The sequence below is a fragment of the Tachypleus tridentatus genome, chromosome 7 (genome assembly GCF_004210375.1).
Source record: "Tachypleus tridentatus isolate NWPU-2018 chromosome 7, ASM421037v1, whole genome shotgun sequence".
Taxonomy (NCBI): domain Eukaryota; kingdom Metazoa; phylum Arthropoda; class Merostomata; order Xiphosura; family Limulidae; genus Tachypleus; species Tachypleus tridentatus.
In genome coordinates, this window is record NC_134831.1 from 80,649,496 (window position 1) to 80,666,670 (window position 17,175).

General features: G+C 33.9%; 1 protein-coding gene across 5 annotated transcripts in view; it reads right to left on the reverse strand.

Moving 5' to 3' along the window:
• LOC143256058 (paired box protein Pax-5-like) overlaps nt 1–16,676 on the reverse strand; it is a 65,312-nt gene extending 48,636 nt beyond the window's left edge. For all 5 annotated transcript variants that reach the window (XM_076512733.1, XM_076512732.1, XM_076512731.1 and 2 more), the window contains exons 1-2: nt 16,546–16,676; nt 14,870–15,121 (exon numbers count right to left, since the gene is read on the reverse strand). In XM_076512733.1, the coding sequence (XP_076368848.1) occupies nt 14,870–14,993 (124 nt within the window). In that variant the 5' untranslated portion in view covers nt 14,994–15,121; nt 16,546–16,676. The remainder of the gene's footprint in view (nt 1–14,869; nt 15,122–16,545) is intronic.
• Between the last annotated feature and the right edge of the window lie 499 nt (nt 16,677–17,175).

Sequence of the window (17,175 nt, forward strand, 5' to 3'; positions counted from 1 at the left end):
GAGACTATATTTGGGGCCGAAAGGTGAAAATGATTTATATTACAGTCGCAAATCTCGAAAAACAACTCACTTCTAAACAATTTTATTCATTTTTGTAGACCTTTAGTCTAAGTACATATAAATCTTGATTCATATGTTGTTTTATTTAGACTTTATGTAAATGAAAATGTGCAAATTTGTTCGTTTTTACATAGAAAATAAGTTAATTTCTAAATTTCATTATATTATCCAGGTCACAAAAACAAAGTTTGAAGGAAATAATGGCCATTTTCTGTACTTTTACAATACAAGTAATTAAGAAATAACATATACTATCCAGGAACAAAATTTGTGTTACATAGTGTCATAGCATATTACTTGAAAGTACTAGCTTCATATTCAATATACATTGTATTAATTCTTGATCGAAGTCTCTACTCTTATAATTAATGTTATTTGTGACAGTTTTGGTTCGACATAACTAATTTTATGTTCAATATATTTAAGAAAATTCCTGGCTTGAAGACACTGTAATCTCAAGTTTAATGAAAAACACTTTCCCATTCAGTGTTATATTTTTACTAAAATATATAGCAGGAAGTTTTAAGACGTGAAGTTTAAAGTAACCATATGAATGTAAAATTAGATTAAGTTTGGAACTTTTAACACAGCCACGTTGATATATAGATCTAATTAGGAGTACATGCAATGTCACCAAACAAACATTTGAAATTATTATTATGCATTAATTTATAACTTAGACAGGTTTGCTGTTGTCGACATTGTCGGTCGTAATTCCAGTAAGCGTTACCATTTTGATTTGGATTAACGCATTAAGCCTAACGGCGTTAACTTATCTGAGTAGAAAACTTTCTAGCACAATTTCAATATATATATATCTGAATGCAAAAAAAGCCCCCTTGTTCATGCACTATTACAGAGTTTATTTTTTAACCTCATCCTAGTTTCACAATTAATCGTAGTTCGTCGGTCGACACTGTAAGTTTTTCAGTCGAAAAAATGTAAATCAAAGTTCACTAATCTAAGGATTAATATTACAATCAATATTATTAATTGCAGTTCAATAATCAACGTGCCTGACTTAATAGTCAATATTATTAGTTATGGTTCACATGAGCCAACAACATGAATATAATGTTCAAAACTATAAATTACATTCTTTAGTTGACAAACCTAAATTAAGATTTGACGTTATTTTTACCGTTTATGTTAGTCGATAGTTGAAGTTTTATAATCGATATAATTAAACACGGTTCCTTTGCTGATAGGACTAGTTTAATGGCTGATGTTGTCAATTACGAACAGTTCATTATTAAACAAATCTAACATAATATTCTACATCGTTAATCTGGAGTTTCATTACGTTTCTTATATTTTTTTTATTCCTTAACCACGGTTCATTAATCAAAATAACTAATTCAGTAGTCTATATAATTAATCACGATTCATGAGTCTATAGTTCTAATTTAATCGACTACATATACGTGAGTTGACTTCGTTAGTTTTATAATTGATATTTTTAGATTGGATTATGAGAGGCATAAGTTTCATAGTCGACGTATTATTATTATTTAAAACAGCTCATGGGTCGACGTCACTACATTCCTGTGTCATATTATTAACCTTGACTTAAAAGAAAAGCCAATGAACATAAAGCATTTATACCAACGTGAATAAACTGTAAAACTTGAAGTGTTCTGTTGACGTTTGAATATAAATGAATCTCTTTCGAATTGTTATTTTTTTTCTCTTTAAGATGTTGTTTTTAAAAATACTGCACAAAAGTTTACATGTAATACTGTGAATTTTCACTTTTCTCATTTTACAATGAAGGCTGTAGACACCTAATTAAGTGTGAGTAATGCTACAAACATCCGAAACTCATGGATACCAGAATGCAAATGAGTGAAGACAATTTACATGAAACAAAATTCTTGAGATAATAATAACGATAAGCGCAAAAACTGGAAGAGCCGACCTTCTCCAGGTTTTGTACTTTTAACTATCCAATTTTTGCCAGCATCAACAAGTAATTACACATATTCTGAAGGAAGTAGGCTTACAAAGCGAGACAAAAAGTGTGAGACACGAGTCATCACCCGGTTCGGGTCAGAGAAAGTAACCGAAGATTTACTCGTTTCCGGTAAGCCAAACAATGAACGGCGCACGTTGTTCTAAATGCTTCTGTATGGCGTGGTAAACATGGCAAAAGTAGTTTATCAAGTGAATATAAGGGAAACAGTTCATTAGGCCCGACCATAGACTTTCATGTGACACATGCACGCACACACAGGAACAAGAATAGGACGGAAGCGGTGTCAATTAAACGGGCGGTGCCAGGAACCTCGGTAAACCATGAATACGTTGCACGCCTGCCACTCGTGATCAACCAATAGCAGATACAGACGACAAGTCGCGTGCGAGAGGTCTCTACCGGTGATGTTGTGGTTTGTTTCTAAAGGACTAAACTGTAAGGTGGAGCTACGGATTTCTCCACACTGATTCGTCTTGTATAAACAGAAAAAGGAAACTAAAAACCAACAGCTGAACTGTGAAAGAAACAATATCGATGTCTTTCTTGTTAATATGTTTACCTTATTAAAACACGTTTCTCGTGATGACGAGAAACACACTTGAAGCAAAAACGTATTTCAGGACGACGGGTATGGGTGTTAACACTTTTACCAAAATAAAGCAGAGAACAATGTTAACCTGAAGGTGACCTAAGAAGGTCGAAACGCTGTTCTCTGCTTTATTTTAGTAACAGCAGAAATAAAATTTTCAAAATGAACGATGGTTAATGCTTGATAAATTCTTTATAAATGGTGTGAGCCCGACATGGCCAAGTGGGTTAAGGGCGTTCAACTCGTAATCTGAGGGTCGCGGGTTCGAATCCCCGTCGCACCAAACATGCTCGGCCTTTCAGCCGTGGGGGCGTTGTAATGTGACGGTCAATTCCACTATTCGTTGGTAAAAGAGCAGCGCAAGGGATGGCGGTGGGTGGTGATGACTAGCTGCCTTCCCTCTAGTCTTACACTGTAAAATTAGGAACGGCTCGCGCAGATAGCCCTCCAGTAGCTTTGCGCGAAATTTCAAAACAAACAAATAAATGTTGTGTTGGAACTTCTTGGAATCTATATATGTATATAAACATGCATAAAATTTCATAAAACAATTAACATTTCGAACTACATTGAAAATTGTGTTTTTCGCCTGTATTGCATCCAGTATAACTTTTTGATATCACTAATTTTACTCCTCTATCGGGCCTACTATAACAATTTGATGTCGCGTATTTAATATCTATAATTGTTATATTATTCATTCTCTGAGTCATCATTCACAAGTGATATAGTATACAACAGCTACAGCTGGGTCAGTTCCTATGATATCATCCTCCATTGTTATCATGTGTACATGAAAGTATGAAATTAGTCATACCGTGATTTGTCCTTGGTCTCTCATCTTACTTAACACAATGTCTGTGATCAAATAATATTGAGTTTCTTTATCAGGCCATATCTGTAACACATACAGGGATATTTGTGACGCATACAGGGTTCTCATAGAAGCTTTTATAAAACCACACACGTGAATACATTCATATTAAACATGTGACACATCATATTTTATTTTTATTATGTCTGTGACAACATAGAGGGTATATATCTAATTCCTGTGTTTGTTTTTAAACGTAACTGTTATATATCTACATTAGGTATGTGGTACTGTATTTCTCTTTGACACATGCAGCAAATGTAAGACATTGTATTTGTCTTTACCTTGTCAGTGTGACAGCATCCGCAGCAAATATGTGACACTATAGTTTTTCTTATATTGTAATAGTGACATCTGCAGGAGGTGTGAGACGTCGTATTTGATTTTTGGTTCCACGTGTGACGACATTTACAATAGATATATAATATGTATTTGTCTTTATATAGGTTTTAACTGTGACAGTCGCAACAGAAAGCGCTGTCTTTGTGTTATAACTGAAAAAAAAAAAAAATCCGCATTACTTTTTGGACAACTTGTGACAAAATAATCAACACATATATGACACCGTAATGGTCTTCGGGTCACTTCTGAAATAACATTCACAATACATGTATGTCCGACACCGTATTTGTTTTTACATTTAACTGAGGCAACATTAGTTATTGATAATTTCATAGTATTTGTTCTCTCGTCTTATTGTCCACCGAAGTTAGGTGACACTTTACTTCTACAGTCGTCATATTTTGAGATCACGAAGACCACGTGTGTCACATTAAATTTGTCCCAGAAATGTGTCAACAGGGACGATCAACCGAAACGGCACGAAATACGTTTTTCTACAACATCCGCAATAAGTATATAACCCGATTTCTTTTTTCTTTTCAGGTTACTTGAATAACAGCATTTGCAGTATATAATCTTATGTACATGCTGTACTTTTTCTGGATGCTTCTTGTTGTTAAATTATATTCGTACTGTATCTTCCACTTTATATGCGCATATGTGATAAAATATCACACTTCTGAGATCATGAAAGAAAATACGATACCGTACAGTGTATGTTTTTAATGTCATCTTGTACCAACGATAATATTGCTGTCATATGAAAAAAAAAAAGTCTCCACACTGCATTCATTTTGTGACAGCTGTAATACGGTAAAGCTAAAGCAGAGCCTTTGGTTCCTTTAATTATTTCAGGAAATATTCAGATAAAAATAGGACCACAGATGTTTTCTCATTTTGCTTGAGACATAAACCAATATATACGTAGGTGATACAGCATCGGTTGCCCGGATTAGTGCTAACACAACATCTGTGAGAACATTCAGAGTTAGTACTTTTTATCATCTTATACCTGTTATCGTACCCGCTACAGCAGTGGTTATTACGATTAACCCAAATAATCGAATCCGATAGGGTCAGGTGATTAAGACACTCTACTCGCAATCCGAGGGTTACGGATTCGAATCCCGTCACATCAAACATGCTCAAACTTTCAACCGCGGGGACGTTATAATGTGACGATCAATTCCACTGTTCGTTACTAAAAGAGTAGCCGAAGAGTTGGCGGTGGGTGGTGATGACTAGCTGTCTTCTCTCTGGTCTTACACTGCTAAATTAGGGACGGCTGGCGCAGATATTGCTCGTGTAGCTTTGTGTGAAACTCAAAACAAACCACACAATTTCCTAAGGATATCGACTTCAAAACTATAAGAATCGGCAATCAAACCTTTTCAGAAATAGAAAGAATCATATAAACAACACCACAGTTTATCCCTTAACGTATAAACAAAACTTCAAGTGTTTAAATATACATTTTAATTGAGTTATTACGACATTTCTTATGTGTTACGTGACTTACGACAAGTGTGGATCGTGCACGCTGGATTGCATATCCAAGAGTCATTCAGATAATACAAACACAAAATGCTCCGCTAAATCAAGAAGAAATCAATGCTGGTATATTGTTTCCAGAAAATGGTAATATATATATATATATATTCTGTATTATCGTCACGTCTTAGTGACCTAAGTCGCATGCGCGACCTCACGTGCATACTATAAACAGAGAAAGGTCCACGGAAGTTGCATACTTGCTTAAACAATTTATGTAAATGTTAAGTTTTTTGTCGATTTCTGAATGCAGCATATATACCCGAAATATAGCAAATTTATAACTCTGAAAAACATTTTAACTCATGTTACATGTGAGTGTTGTTGTGAGAAGAGTGCGCATGCTATAAAACCTGAAGATAAAAAGCTTGGAGCTTAAAAAAAAGTTGTTATTTATACTTGAGTAAGGCAGCACATTACACCAGTATGACAATAGGCAGGAAAAAAAACGATTTTTACAAGATTAATAAATAATTGTAATCGATGGTGGAATGCATTTACATGTTTCGACAAAACAATGGTCTGTCTTTTTCATGTATGATCAATACTAAGCATTAGAAAGTTTATATGTCATTACAAAGACAAAGGGGTCAAATGTGATAAAAATTATGCCAACAGTAGACTGGATATAGGTAAAGGTCAAATGTATGAACAGTTAAATAGAATTTAGTGAAAGACCGTTGCTTTGATCGCCTTTTTCTTTTTTTTTTTCAGTGTTAGGTTGGACTAGGAAGAAGAATTTCATCTGAAAGTATTTTGTGACCTCTTTCATACTTATGTTACGTTAAAGTATTTTGTGACCTCTTTCATACTTATGTTACGTTAAAGTATTTTGTGACCTCTTTCATACTAATTGTTAAAGTATTTTGTGATCTCTTTCATACTAATGTTATGTTAAATCGTATATCGAAAATTTTATTGTTGGATTTTGTTTCATGTGTGAAAATTATGACATTGGGTCTTAAATTATTCCACATGCTTATAAATCGTTGTTTTGTATGAAAGAAATACGATAAAATATAATTTTGTCCTGGAAGTAAGAATAGGAAAATTATTGAAAAACTTTGTCGCTTGCATTGTTGATCGGAAGATTAGAAGGCAACATATACATGATATTTCTTTTTAAATAATGGGCTTATCGTATTGAACCAGTTACTAATGTAGTTATAATCTCAATTAGTTCTAGTCACAAGTAGCTCTAATCATAAGTAGTTTTAATGTCAAATAGTTCTAGTTACAAGTAGTTTTAATCTCAATTAGTTCTAGTCACAAGTAGCTCTAATCATAAGTAGTTTTAATGTCAAATAGTTCTAGTTACAAGTGGTTGTAATCACGAGTAGTATTAATCTCAAATAGATCTAGTCGCAAGTAGTTTTAATCTCAAGTAGTTCTAATCTCAAATAATTCTAATCTCAAGTAGTTCTGGTCCCAAGTAGTTTTAATCACAAATGCTTCTAATCTCAAATATTTCTAATCACAAGTAGTTCTTGCCACAAATATTTTTAGTCACAAGTAGTTCTAATCAATTGTTATTTACAAATAAGATACAATTGTCGTCAGAGAAAATAGTGTTTTATCCAGGTGACTTTCAGTTAGTCCCTAAGAATTATCAAAGTAGACAAAACTAACAGTTAAATGGCGAAGATAAAATATTTTATTTTCTTTCGCTTTTTTGGATTACTCATGCGTTGAATAAAACTACTTTCACAAAAGTATTTTCTGAAGATAACAACTTACTTTCTATTAACATGTGCACACCAGAACGTGTAAGGTATTACTTTATGGTCACTATAACCAATACAATCCAGCAGTGTTGAGACCGGGTCCAAAATACACACTACAATACGAATTATATCACGTGCGTACACTGTAGTATCATTATATCCACAAGCGAAATAAAATAAATTGGTATAATAACATGTAATACATGAAGGTTATCATTGTCAGAAGCTGCATTATATAATGTTATATAATTTCAGCGAAATTCACAAGCTATTGTCATAAGCTACAAACATGACAACATGGTATTGTTACCACAAAACGTTATACAACATAATATAGTTACTGGTATAAAATAATCAAGATAATATACAATAACGACAACCTACAAAATACAATATTGTATTATCACAAGTTACGTCTTCTACACTGAGTAAGAATATTAGAAAAAAAACAGGTACGACGTTTCGATCATTGATGTAGGCCTGATTGTTAAGGTGCTCGATTCGCAATCTGTGGGTTACAGGCTCGAATCCACGTCTTTTGTTCATCAGTTTAAAATTATAGACGGTTTTAGTTCTTTGTACGATTTAGCAAGTAAATTCTGAAATAAAGCTCTACAAAAACAACATCAGATACTTATAAAAACATTAATATATGTTTTTAGTAAGTTAATACAGACAGTTTCCATCAGAAATTTCATTTTTTTATCATACTCCTTAGAGTTGCAGCTGGGTGATTTTTCATCATTTATAGGTTTTATATCCCAGGTGATATTTTACTAGAATTATAGATTGTTCTTTTGTATGGTAATCCATCATAATTAGCTGAATATTTATGATAATCTTCATAAGAATCGTAGTCTTTCTCCTCTATTAGGCCCAGTAATGGCCAGGTGGACAAGGCACTCGATTCGTAATCTGAGGGTCGAGGGTTCGAATCCCCATCACACCAAATATGCTCGCCCTTTTAGCCGTGGGGCGCGTTATAATGTGACGGTCAATCCCACTATTCGTTGGTAAAAGAGTAGCCCAAGAGTTGGCGGTGGGTAGTGATGATTAGCTGTCTTCCCTCTAGTCTTACATAACTAAATTAGGGACGGCTAGTGCGGATAGTCCTCTTGTAGTTTTGCCCGAAATTCAAAACAAACAAACAAACCAGAACTCTCGTCTATGAAAACCCAAACATTTTTATATTTTTTTTATTAATTTTTGCAAGGATTAAACACTAACAGTTTGTTTACAAACTTAGCGGTTAGTGAATTTTACTCGATAACTGTTTTATTCAGGACTATAATTTATCGTACAGTAGTCCGAGGATTTCGGTTTTTCTTCATTAGAGCTGTGAATTACATTGAGATGTGTTCCAACTAGTATAGTAGCACTTCCTTATGATTAATATTCTCATGAACTAGGTACGTTTACTGTGTCGTGTTAGGCCGGCAACTAACACACTGCCATGTTGATTTTTGCAAATGTGCTCACTGTTACTAGATGGCATAGCACACACACACACACCTAAGTGTAGACTGTAGTGGCAAAACTTTTATCACAATAAATTACATTGCTGTACTTCAGTATTGAAAAACGCGAAGTTGTAACAGTGACTTGTTAGGGAATTCATAAAAGTAACCTTGTTGTTTTCTTTCTGGGTGAGCCTCCTCTCCCCCTTCGCATCCAATGTCACAGTGATATGTCTGCTGACTCACACCGCTAGAAACCGGGTTTCATTATCACAGGTAGCTTATTGTATAGCTTTGTACTTAATTCCAAACAAACCAAACCAACAAACTTTCTGGGTGATTACATTATCATTCTTGGACTCAGGAAAGAGAGATCTTGATGGTGGTAAACATACTGACGTTTAACTTCTTTAGTACCACTAACCATTTCTAATTTCGAAAAAGAGAGAATAGTCGAAAACACGACGACCCAAAGGACTGATAATCATTCCTCATTTCCTGTGAAGTTATACTTTATCGATGTAATTGCTTTAGTGAAATCATGAGTTGGGGTTGACCTGGTTTAGGCATGGGGGGGAGTTCTCGATCCCACGGTACCCATCTGCTGTCGTCTGGTAGCTCACGTGCTCTTGTGGCTCAAGGCGCCACTACTTTTGGTTTTGTTTAGCCAAATGGCTACCTGTAATTTGGTCTCTTTTTTTAATGACTGTGTCACAGCCTTTGGCTACATCAGCCGTGTGTTTGAGTTTTACCGTTAGTTGTAACTCAGGCGAAGAACTGCATGCGAGTTTGGAAGGAAGTAGTGGACGTAGTTACACTGTTTATTCACTTTCTAGTCCCTGTTAAGTATTCTGCGTGCATATGTACCTATATTGATGTACCTGAAAAGTCCACCTGGACTGATAAATATTTGCCCTCTCTTTGTTTTTCTTTTATTATTTTGTACGAGTGCATTTCATAAAGACAATAGAAATAAAGGTTGTATAGTTTTACATGCACTACGTATGGACAGCTCTATACTACATTTCACAAATCTAAGTAACCGACAGTTGCGATGAAGATAATAATTAAATAGATCTGTGAAACGGTAACTAAATCTAAGGAAAACTAGAAACCTGTGGCGTTATGTAATTGAAAAATTTAAAATTATACAGTTTATTTTGGATTCTGTAAACAAATTAGTATTAACCGAGACAAAGATTTTCAAAATGTAATATCTTTACATTAACTTGTGAAAATTACAATTGGGGTGCATGTATGTGAGAGGGTTAATTTACAGCACATCGTTTCAAATTATTGTAGAGTTAACAATTTTAGAAACACGTGCTACCTGTTGTTACCACAGTTTTAATTTTCTATAAGTATAGTAATGGTTTATAGAATGAGTTTTGTTTGTTTTTGTGAAGGCCAACCAGGAATTTAAAATAAGAACCATAGATTAAAAACAGGAGTTTCTGTTTTAGTAGAAAAAAGCCATCGTATTTCATCTTAGTCTTCGGACGTTTCGAAACTAATGAAAGCATTTTAGATAGCTGATAATGGAATATATAAATTTCGAAACGTCCGAAGACTCAATATGTTGACTTGTTTGACTGCTGCGATTCTATTTTTACTCAGACTTTGTTTTCTGCCTAAGACACAAAATATTTTCTGAAAAATAAATGTGGTTTTAAATTTTTAGTTTTTGTCAAGAATAGCTGTGCATGAAAAGCCTTAAAGGACCGTATCGTTCCTTAGCCATATGTCATGTTTTAATCGGATAAACCACGCTTCTTGTATATACACATATTTTTACTGAGTTTAAGGCTAATTACTAAAAACATGTGATTATATTTAGCTATATTTGACGTAAATGGATACTCGCATAGGAATACTACGCTAAACAAACGCGTCATTACGTCGAAATTTACCTTGATCTTAACCAATCTGGATCTAGTCGTGGTTGATTAGTCTTATCAAATACTAGACTTCTGGGTTAATTCCGAACAAGTTTATTTTGTTTTTCATAAAAGACAAGTCTTTAAGTTCAGTGAACGATCCTGTTCAGCTTGTAAAAGGCCTGTAGTTAGCATGCTGAACCTCCGTAATCTCAATACGTCTAGTACGAGTATTAAAACTTTCATTAAAATAAAGTACAAAAAAACGTTTCGACCTTCTTAGGTCATATTCAGGTTAACAGGCAAGGTCGAAACGTTGTTCTGTACTTTATTTTAATTAATGTTTTAATACCTATATTAGCCGTCTTGAGAATACATTTTCACTTCAAGTGGTTTTCTCGTCATCACGAATTCCGAGGATCTGTTTTTCGCTTCTCATTGCAGCAAAATCGCGCTCTGTATTTTGGGGCTATGAGTGCGTTATAAGAGTGACGGTCAAATCCAACTATTCGATTATGGCATGACTGTGGGTGCTGTTTACTAGCTGTCTTATCTATTGCTTATCAGTTCGAGATTAAGGACTACTAGTAATAACCATTATATAGTTTTGTGTGATGTCCGAAACAAGCAAATTATTAAATTGGTTTAATGTTAAGGCAGATGTGGCTTCTGAATTACTTGAACTGCACGTTTATTATAAGATGTTTTTAACAAAAAAAAACTAGATATAACTTCAAAATGACTTTTGGAAATTAAGTAAAATGGTGTGATAAGTTACTTATCAAGTAAAGTTAAATTTAATAAAAAAAAACTATTGCTTTATTATTTCATGGTGAAGCTTGGAGAGCACTTTCTATGTTAGAGATGGAATTCTAATAATGTTCATGCATGAATAAGTGTCAATTACACAGAAACCATAAGTCAAGGTATTCGCATCAAACTTGAGCGGGGCTTGGATAAATGGTTAGTGTAAAGATACAGGGTTCGAATCACTATATTTTATAAAAAGAAACTACGTACTTTTAGCTGTGACAGCATTATAAACGTAAGAGTCAATTTCACTATTAGTTTTAGTTCTAAGTTGGGATGGCTAAGCTTAAAATCCTGAAATTTTTTAGCTTAAAGGGCACATAAGATGCCGCCTTTCAGGGCAAAAATGTTAATTGATTTCTAATCAGTTGTGTATGTAAATGCACGGCAAATTTTCAATTCTTTGGAATGTTTATCACATTAGCTCTTTCCCTTTTGTTATTCCATCTTGTTTGTTTGATGATTGTATTTTGTTTGTTTGTTGTAGCGCGAAACTACGAAATAAGGATTAGCTGCATTCTGTTCATCACGAGAAATATATAGCATTATTAACTTTGTAAGTCCGTAACCTTATCTCTGACTTACTGGAGACCGTCTTGGTTGATGGTTCAATAAAATCGTCTACTGTTAAAAAATTAAAACAGTATAAAACTATCTGACTGATTTGGATTTAGTGTAATATTTTCTAGATAAAATTTCTCTGCCTGTAAATGAAACTGTCTGTTAAGAGTATATTGACCCTGGTTGTTCTACAAGTTGCGTATTTTCAAGGGAAAAATATGTTTAGAAATTATTTACGGTTTAGTTCAACTATTTCAGCTCTTCCAAACCTAGGAGAGCTATCCAAAGACTTAATGATTTCAACGACTGTGTTGACAAGTGACATGTTCTATTTTATTATCCATCTGCTAGCTCAATGGTAAATTTTCACGCTGATAAAGCTAAAAATCCCGATTTTTGACATGCGTGATGGATACAGCACAGATAGCTCATTGTGTAGTTTTGTGCTTAAAAACAAAGATATTTTATCAATAAAAATATGGCTTGTAAAGTAAATTTTAGGTGTCTTCAATATTCGATTTATAAAGTTTGTTGGAAAAAGTGTTATATCAAATATTTTCTTTCAAAAAATAAATTACAATTATTTTAACGTAATGGTATTCCTTATAGTCTGTATTGAAATTGCATTGAGTTTACCAGAAACCTATGTCTGGAATTACTCTTATTAGTTTTTTGAGATTAAGTTCGTTTTTAATACTTGAAACGTCAAATTATTTACGATTTATTTCTGACCTGGTTGAGATAAGAAACATAGTATATAGTGCATTATATTCAAAATATACATTATACCTTCTACTTTCTCATTTTCTGATAAGTTTTGAAAAACTGGTTTAAGTTATTATCCTTTGTTCATTTCTTTTAAAACATAATTAAATATGTAAGTTCGTATATTTCTATTTAAAAGACAGATGGAATTTAAAATTTTCATCATAAATCTATATAAATTTTTATCAATGTATTCCTATAAAACATAATAGAACAAAATTCTTTTTCAGGCTTTATTACAAAGCTTCTAATCAGAGAGAATTTTATTAAGAGAAAATTCATTAAGTGATCAAACATTATTTTTATTTGATATTGTTGAAGTATATGCTAACACTCAAGTTACCCATATGTCTTTAAATTTTTTAATAATGATTTGATCCACATGTTAAATCATATTACGTAATATTATGTTTTTATTCGTTAGAGGGTGTGTTTTTCTTATAGCAAAGCCACAAAGGGCTATCTGCTCAGCCCACCGAGGGGAATCGAACCCCTGATTTTAGCGTTGTAAATCCGGAGACATACCGCTGTACTTGCGGGGAGCTTATTCATTAGAACAATTATTGTATTGTTTTGCTTGTTTGTGTTTTTGAATTTTGCGCAAAGCTACTTGAGGGCTATTTGCGATAGCCGTCCCTAATTTAGCAGTGTAAGACTAGAGGGAAGGCAGCTAGTCATCACCACCCACCGCCAACTCTTGGGCTACCTTTTTACCAACGAATAGTGGGATTGACCGTAACATTATAACGCCCCCACAGCTGAAAAGGCAAGCATGTTTTGGTGCGACCGGGACAATTATTGCAAGAAAATAGCTAAGCCATTTAGTGGAAGTACTCAATTTGTATGTGAATTTCAATAGGGGATAGTAAGGACAATTTCTTTTTTTTTTTTACATTTTTAAGTGACTTATTATATATCCTGTAACCACCCAAGCCATGTACTCACAAGCAGTTTGATGCATAAACTGTTAGAAAAAAAATCCATAAAATCGATGGGATACGGGTACCGTTGATACTTCAAAGGTTAAAGATGTTTCAACTTAAACATTATATGGTTGTTCAGAATCTTTTTTTGTTAATTAACTTCATGTAAAACTTTTTCAAGAAACCAAAAATACACTGTATCCCACATATATTTGTTTGTCTGTTTACTTTTCTCATAGTTTTGGAAAATACAATGTCGTAAACTTCTAAAGTATGGAGACAAGATAACGCTTTGAAACTGAATTAGGTTCGGAACCACTAAAACCTACAGATTCTACAATTAATCACCTCTAGAAGTTATACAGTGTTTTCAACTAATGTTGCGTATAAATTAAATAATGTATGAAAACGGACAATGTACACAACTGTTAAATGCTAGAGACGTAACAATGCTTATGCTTATAATTGTTAGAAAAGGTTTAGAACTACTGGAGCTAAAAAGTTGAAGAATAGTTTTTGTCTATGAATTCAACACCAAGTCGTCGTCCAAGTTTTAAAATTGGGCAAATGAAATCCATAAAATAATTCAATACGATAAAAGTAAATTTTCCTTAGATTTGTTTTTTATTTCTGTTTGGCGTTAAGCACAAAACTACACCAATTTGCGTTAGGACAGTTTTTTTTAATCAAAGAACAAAGCTTTATTTTTTCATTATTTTTTTGCTGTGATTTCAACGGACTGACACCGAAACGGTTTGAATAGCATTAAAAGGAATTTGGCAAAGACATTTTGAATTCTTTTGAAAATATACAAACCAAAGAAAAAATATAAAATTCTGATTACAGTGCAATTAGTATTCATACTCTTCAGTTCAGAACTCCTTTACCAGTTCTAAAGAACAACACGAATGTTTTTACAAAACCAAAACGATTTTGTTTTTATAAAGTTTTAAACTCCACTTTTGCTTTACTAAATTTTAGTTAGAAGTTTCTAATTATCTTGTAAGTTTCTGTTGGTGTTATTATTTCTTCAGCTTTCACAACTGAAAGCTCATTGGCATATTAACAGGTAGTGTTGTGTTAATTTTCAAGTTATTTTTGTTAATGGGAGATTAATTAAAATTGTGTAACAACTGAGCTTTATCTGTGCGTATTATGGTTCATAAGTTTACAAAAATAGACAATTATTTCCAAACTGATAGTGGATGGGTAAAATCCATAACGTACCCAAAAGATGGTTGTAAGATTAAAAGGAAAACAGTGACTGAAATAAACAATAATTCAGGTACGAGTTTCACCAACAGATCAAGTTCTTAGATCGTCGACTATAATTATTGTTGTACAATTAGAATACAACTCACGTTTCTTCTTCGGCTCCTGCATTTCTGACGTCATATGAGAGGTTGCGAAAGAAACACCATTACATGAAGTGTCCATCATGGTGATCGCAGGATTACCCCCAATGGTGTACAGATCGTCTTGCATCTAAACAGCTGCACTTTTCACAGGTTCACCACTTAGAAGTAAGATATTCGAGACACTATTCTATAAGTCCGTAATCCCTGACAGTTCTCACTTTCAAACTGTTGCTAGAGTTGAGCTCAAGGCAAAATCTTGAAGTAATAGAAAAGCAGTAGTTATAAACAATTCAGTATCCTCAGGGTTTAATGGCATAATTTATCTAATTAAAACAAAAACTAACAAAAATAGCTTTAGGCTCTTAAAAACACTCATGCACGCATACGAGAAATAACGGAGTTAAGAAAACATAAAATCACAAGGACCTGAAGTCTATTATACAAGTCCTTGAAACCACGATTACAGGCAATAAATAGAATGTGTCGCTGTTATAATATATTATAGTTTTATTTATTGTTTGTTTTTAACCTTAACAAATGAGATAAATTAATGAAAATTTTTTTACGAAACAAAGCCTGTTTTTTTTGAGTAAATATATCACATTTAATCATTAGAAAGTATTTCAGGAATATCGCCAGTGAATAAAAACAACAAGAAGATAAAAGTTTTTATATCTATTAACTTTGTTTTGAATTTTTAAAGCTTGGAGGCACTAGTGATGCATAGGAGGAACAAAAAATAAAAATGTGTAAGTTAAAAAAAATTGTGTTAATAATCAATGACGAATGTGGTCGCCCAGCTCGACATGATGAAGTGAGAGTTGTTGTGGTCATTTGTATTAAGCACAAAGCGCTAGCTGTGCTATGCCCACCACGGGCGTTGAAACTCGGTTTCTGACAGTATAAACCCGTATACGCATCTTTATACCAATTGCAGGTGGAAATTGTTATTACTAATGTCTCCCAGAATAAATACCTCCCAGTGAGATGTATGGTCATCAGTTCTAAAGTATTCTTTCTTCCACCAGTGCTTTAGGATAACTTTGTCTTCCTAACTACCTAAAAACAGTTCGAAGTGATATATTAAATAAATAAGGAAGAATCGTATTGTAAAGAGAAAGAATTAAAACCATTTTAAGGTTGAGTTTCATAATGTATTGCTTCTGTTTTGATCCCTGAATGGGATGGTGTTTTGATGTTATTTTGAGGATTTGCCTTAGCATAGAAGTTGAAATGTTCTCTCACAATGCAGTAAAGGTCCATTAGAAAATATATCTCTAGGAGTTAACATTGGTTTAAAGAAATCTTTTCAAATATCCTTTACTTGAACAGAACTACATGTCTGAACACTCTTATCTCTTTAACTGTGTATAAGATTAGTTAGGGCCAATAGAATGAGCAGTTAGTTACATATAATGTTATGATTATTCTTCTTTCTTTTTCATTAAAGTTTCGCTCCAATTTTGCAATTAATTGTTTAAATTATAATCTCAGTAAGAAATAATGACGTCAGTGTTCTGTTTTCAAGACTTTAACTGAACGCCGTATGTGCATGATTGCATCACGTGCACCCAAGCGATGCTGTTCATCCTGTACATATTCATATGCAGTTGCAACTGACCATGGCGAACCCACGCGAATCAAATAAAGCCAGCTGTCCATTCTAACTGTAATCTTACCTCCTTAAAACTTCTCACACCACAGACCCCGGCGTTCCTAGCCGGCAGCAGCTGTCCGATTCGGAACGCCAACACGAACGGCTTGTTTCGTTCCGGTGAGGAACAGGGCTAACTCTGTGTCTGCTACCTGCTGGACTAATAATTTTACTGAGACTCAACACATACCTACACTTGCAGCGTCCACATGAAATTGCTTTTCGGTTCGGCTTATGATTTGTGGATAACTTTTGACGTCATTTCCTTCTCCACGGATGAGTGGTAGAAAAGCTACTGTGTTGCACGAGAGTTATAATGGAAGAGCAACTGGAAATAAGTACCTAGATTGAGGCTGGATCCGTTTTGATATTTGTTACCCCAAGTAACCGGCCCGGCATGGCCAGGTGGATGAGGCACTCGACTCGTAATTTGAGGGTTACGGATTCGAATCCCCGTCTCACCAAACATGCTCGCCCTCTCAGCCGTGGGGCGTTATAATGTGACTGTTAATCCCACTATTCGTTGGTAAAAAGTAGCCCAAGAGTTGGCGGTGGGTGGAGATGACTAGTTGTCTTCCCTCTACTCTTATAATGTTAAATCAGGGAGGGCTAGCACAGATAGCCCTCCAGTAGCTTTGTGCGAAATTTAAAAAGA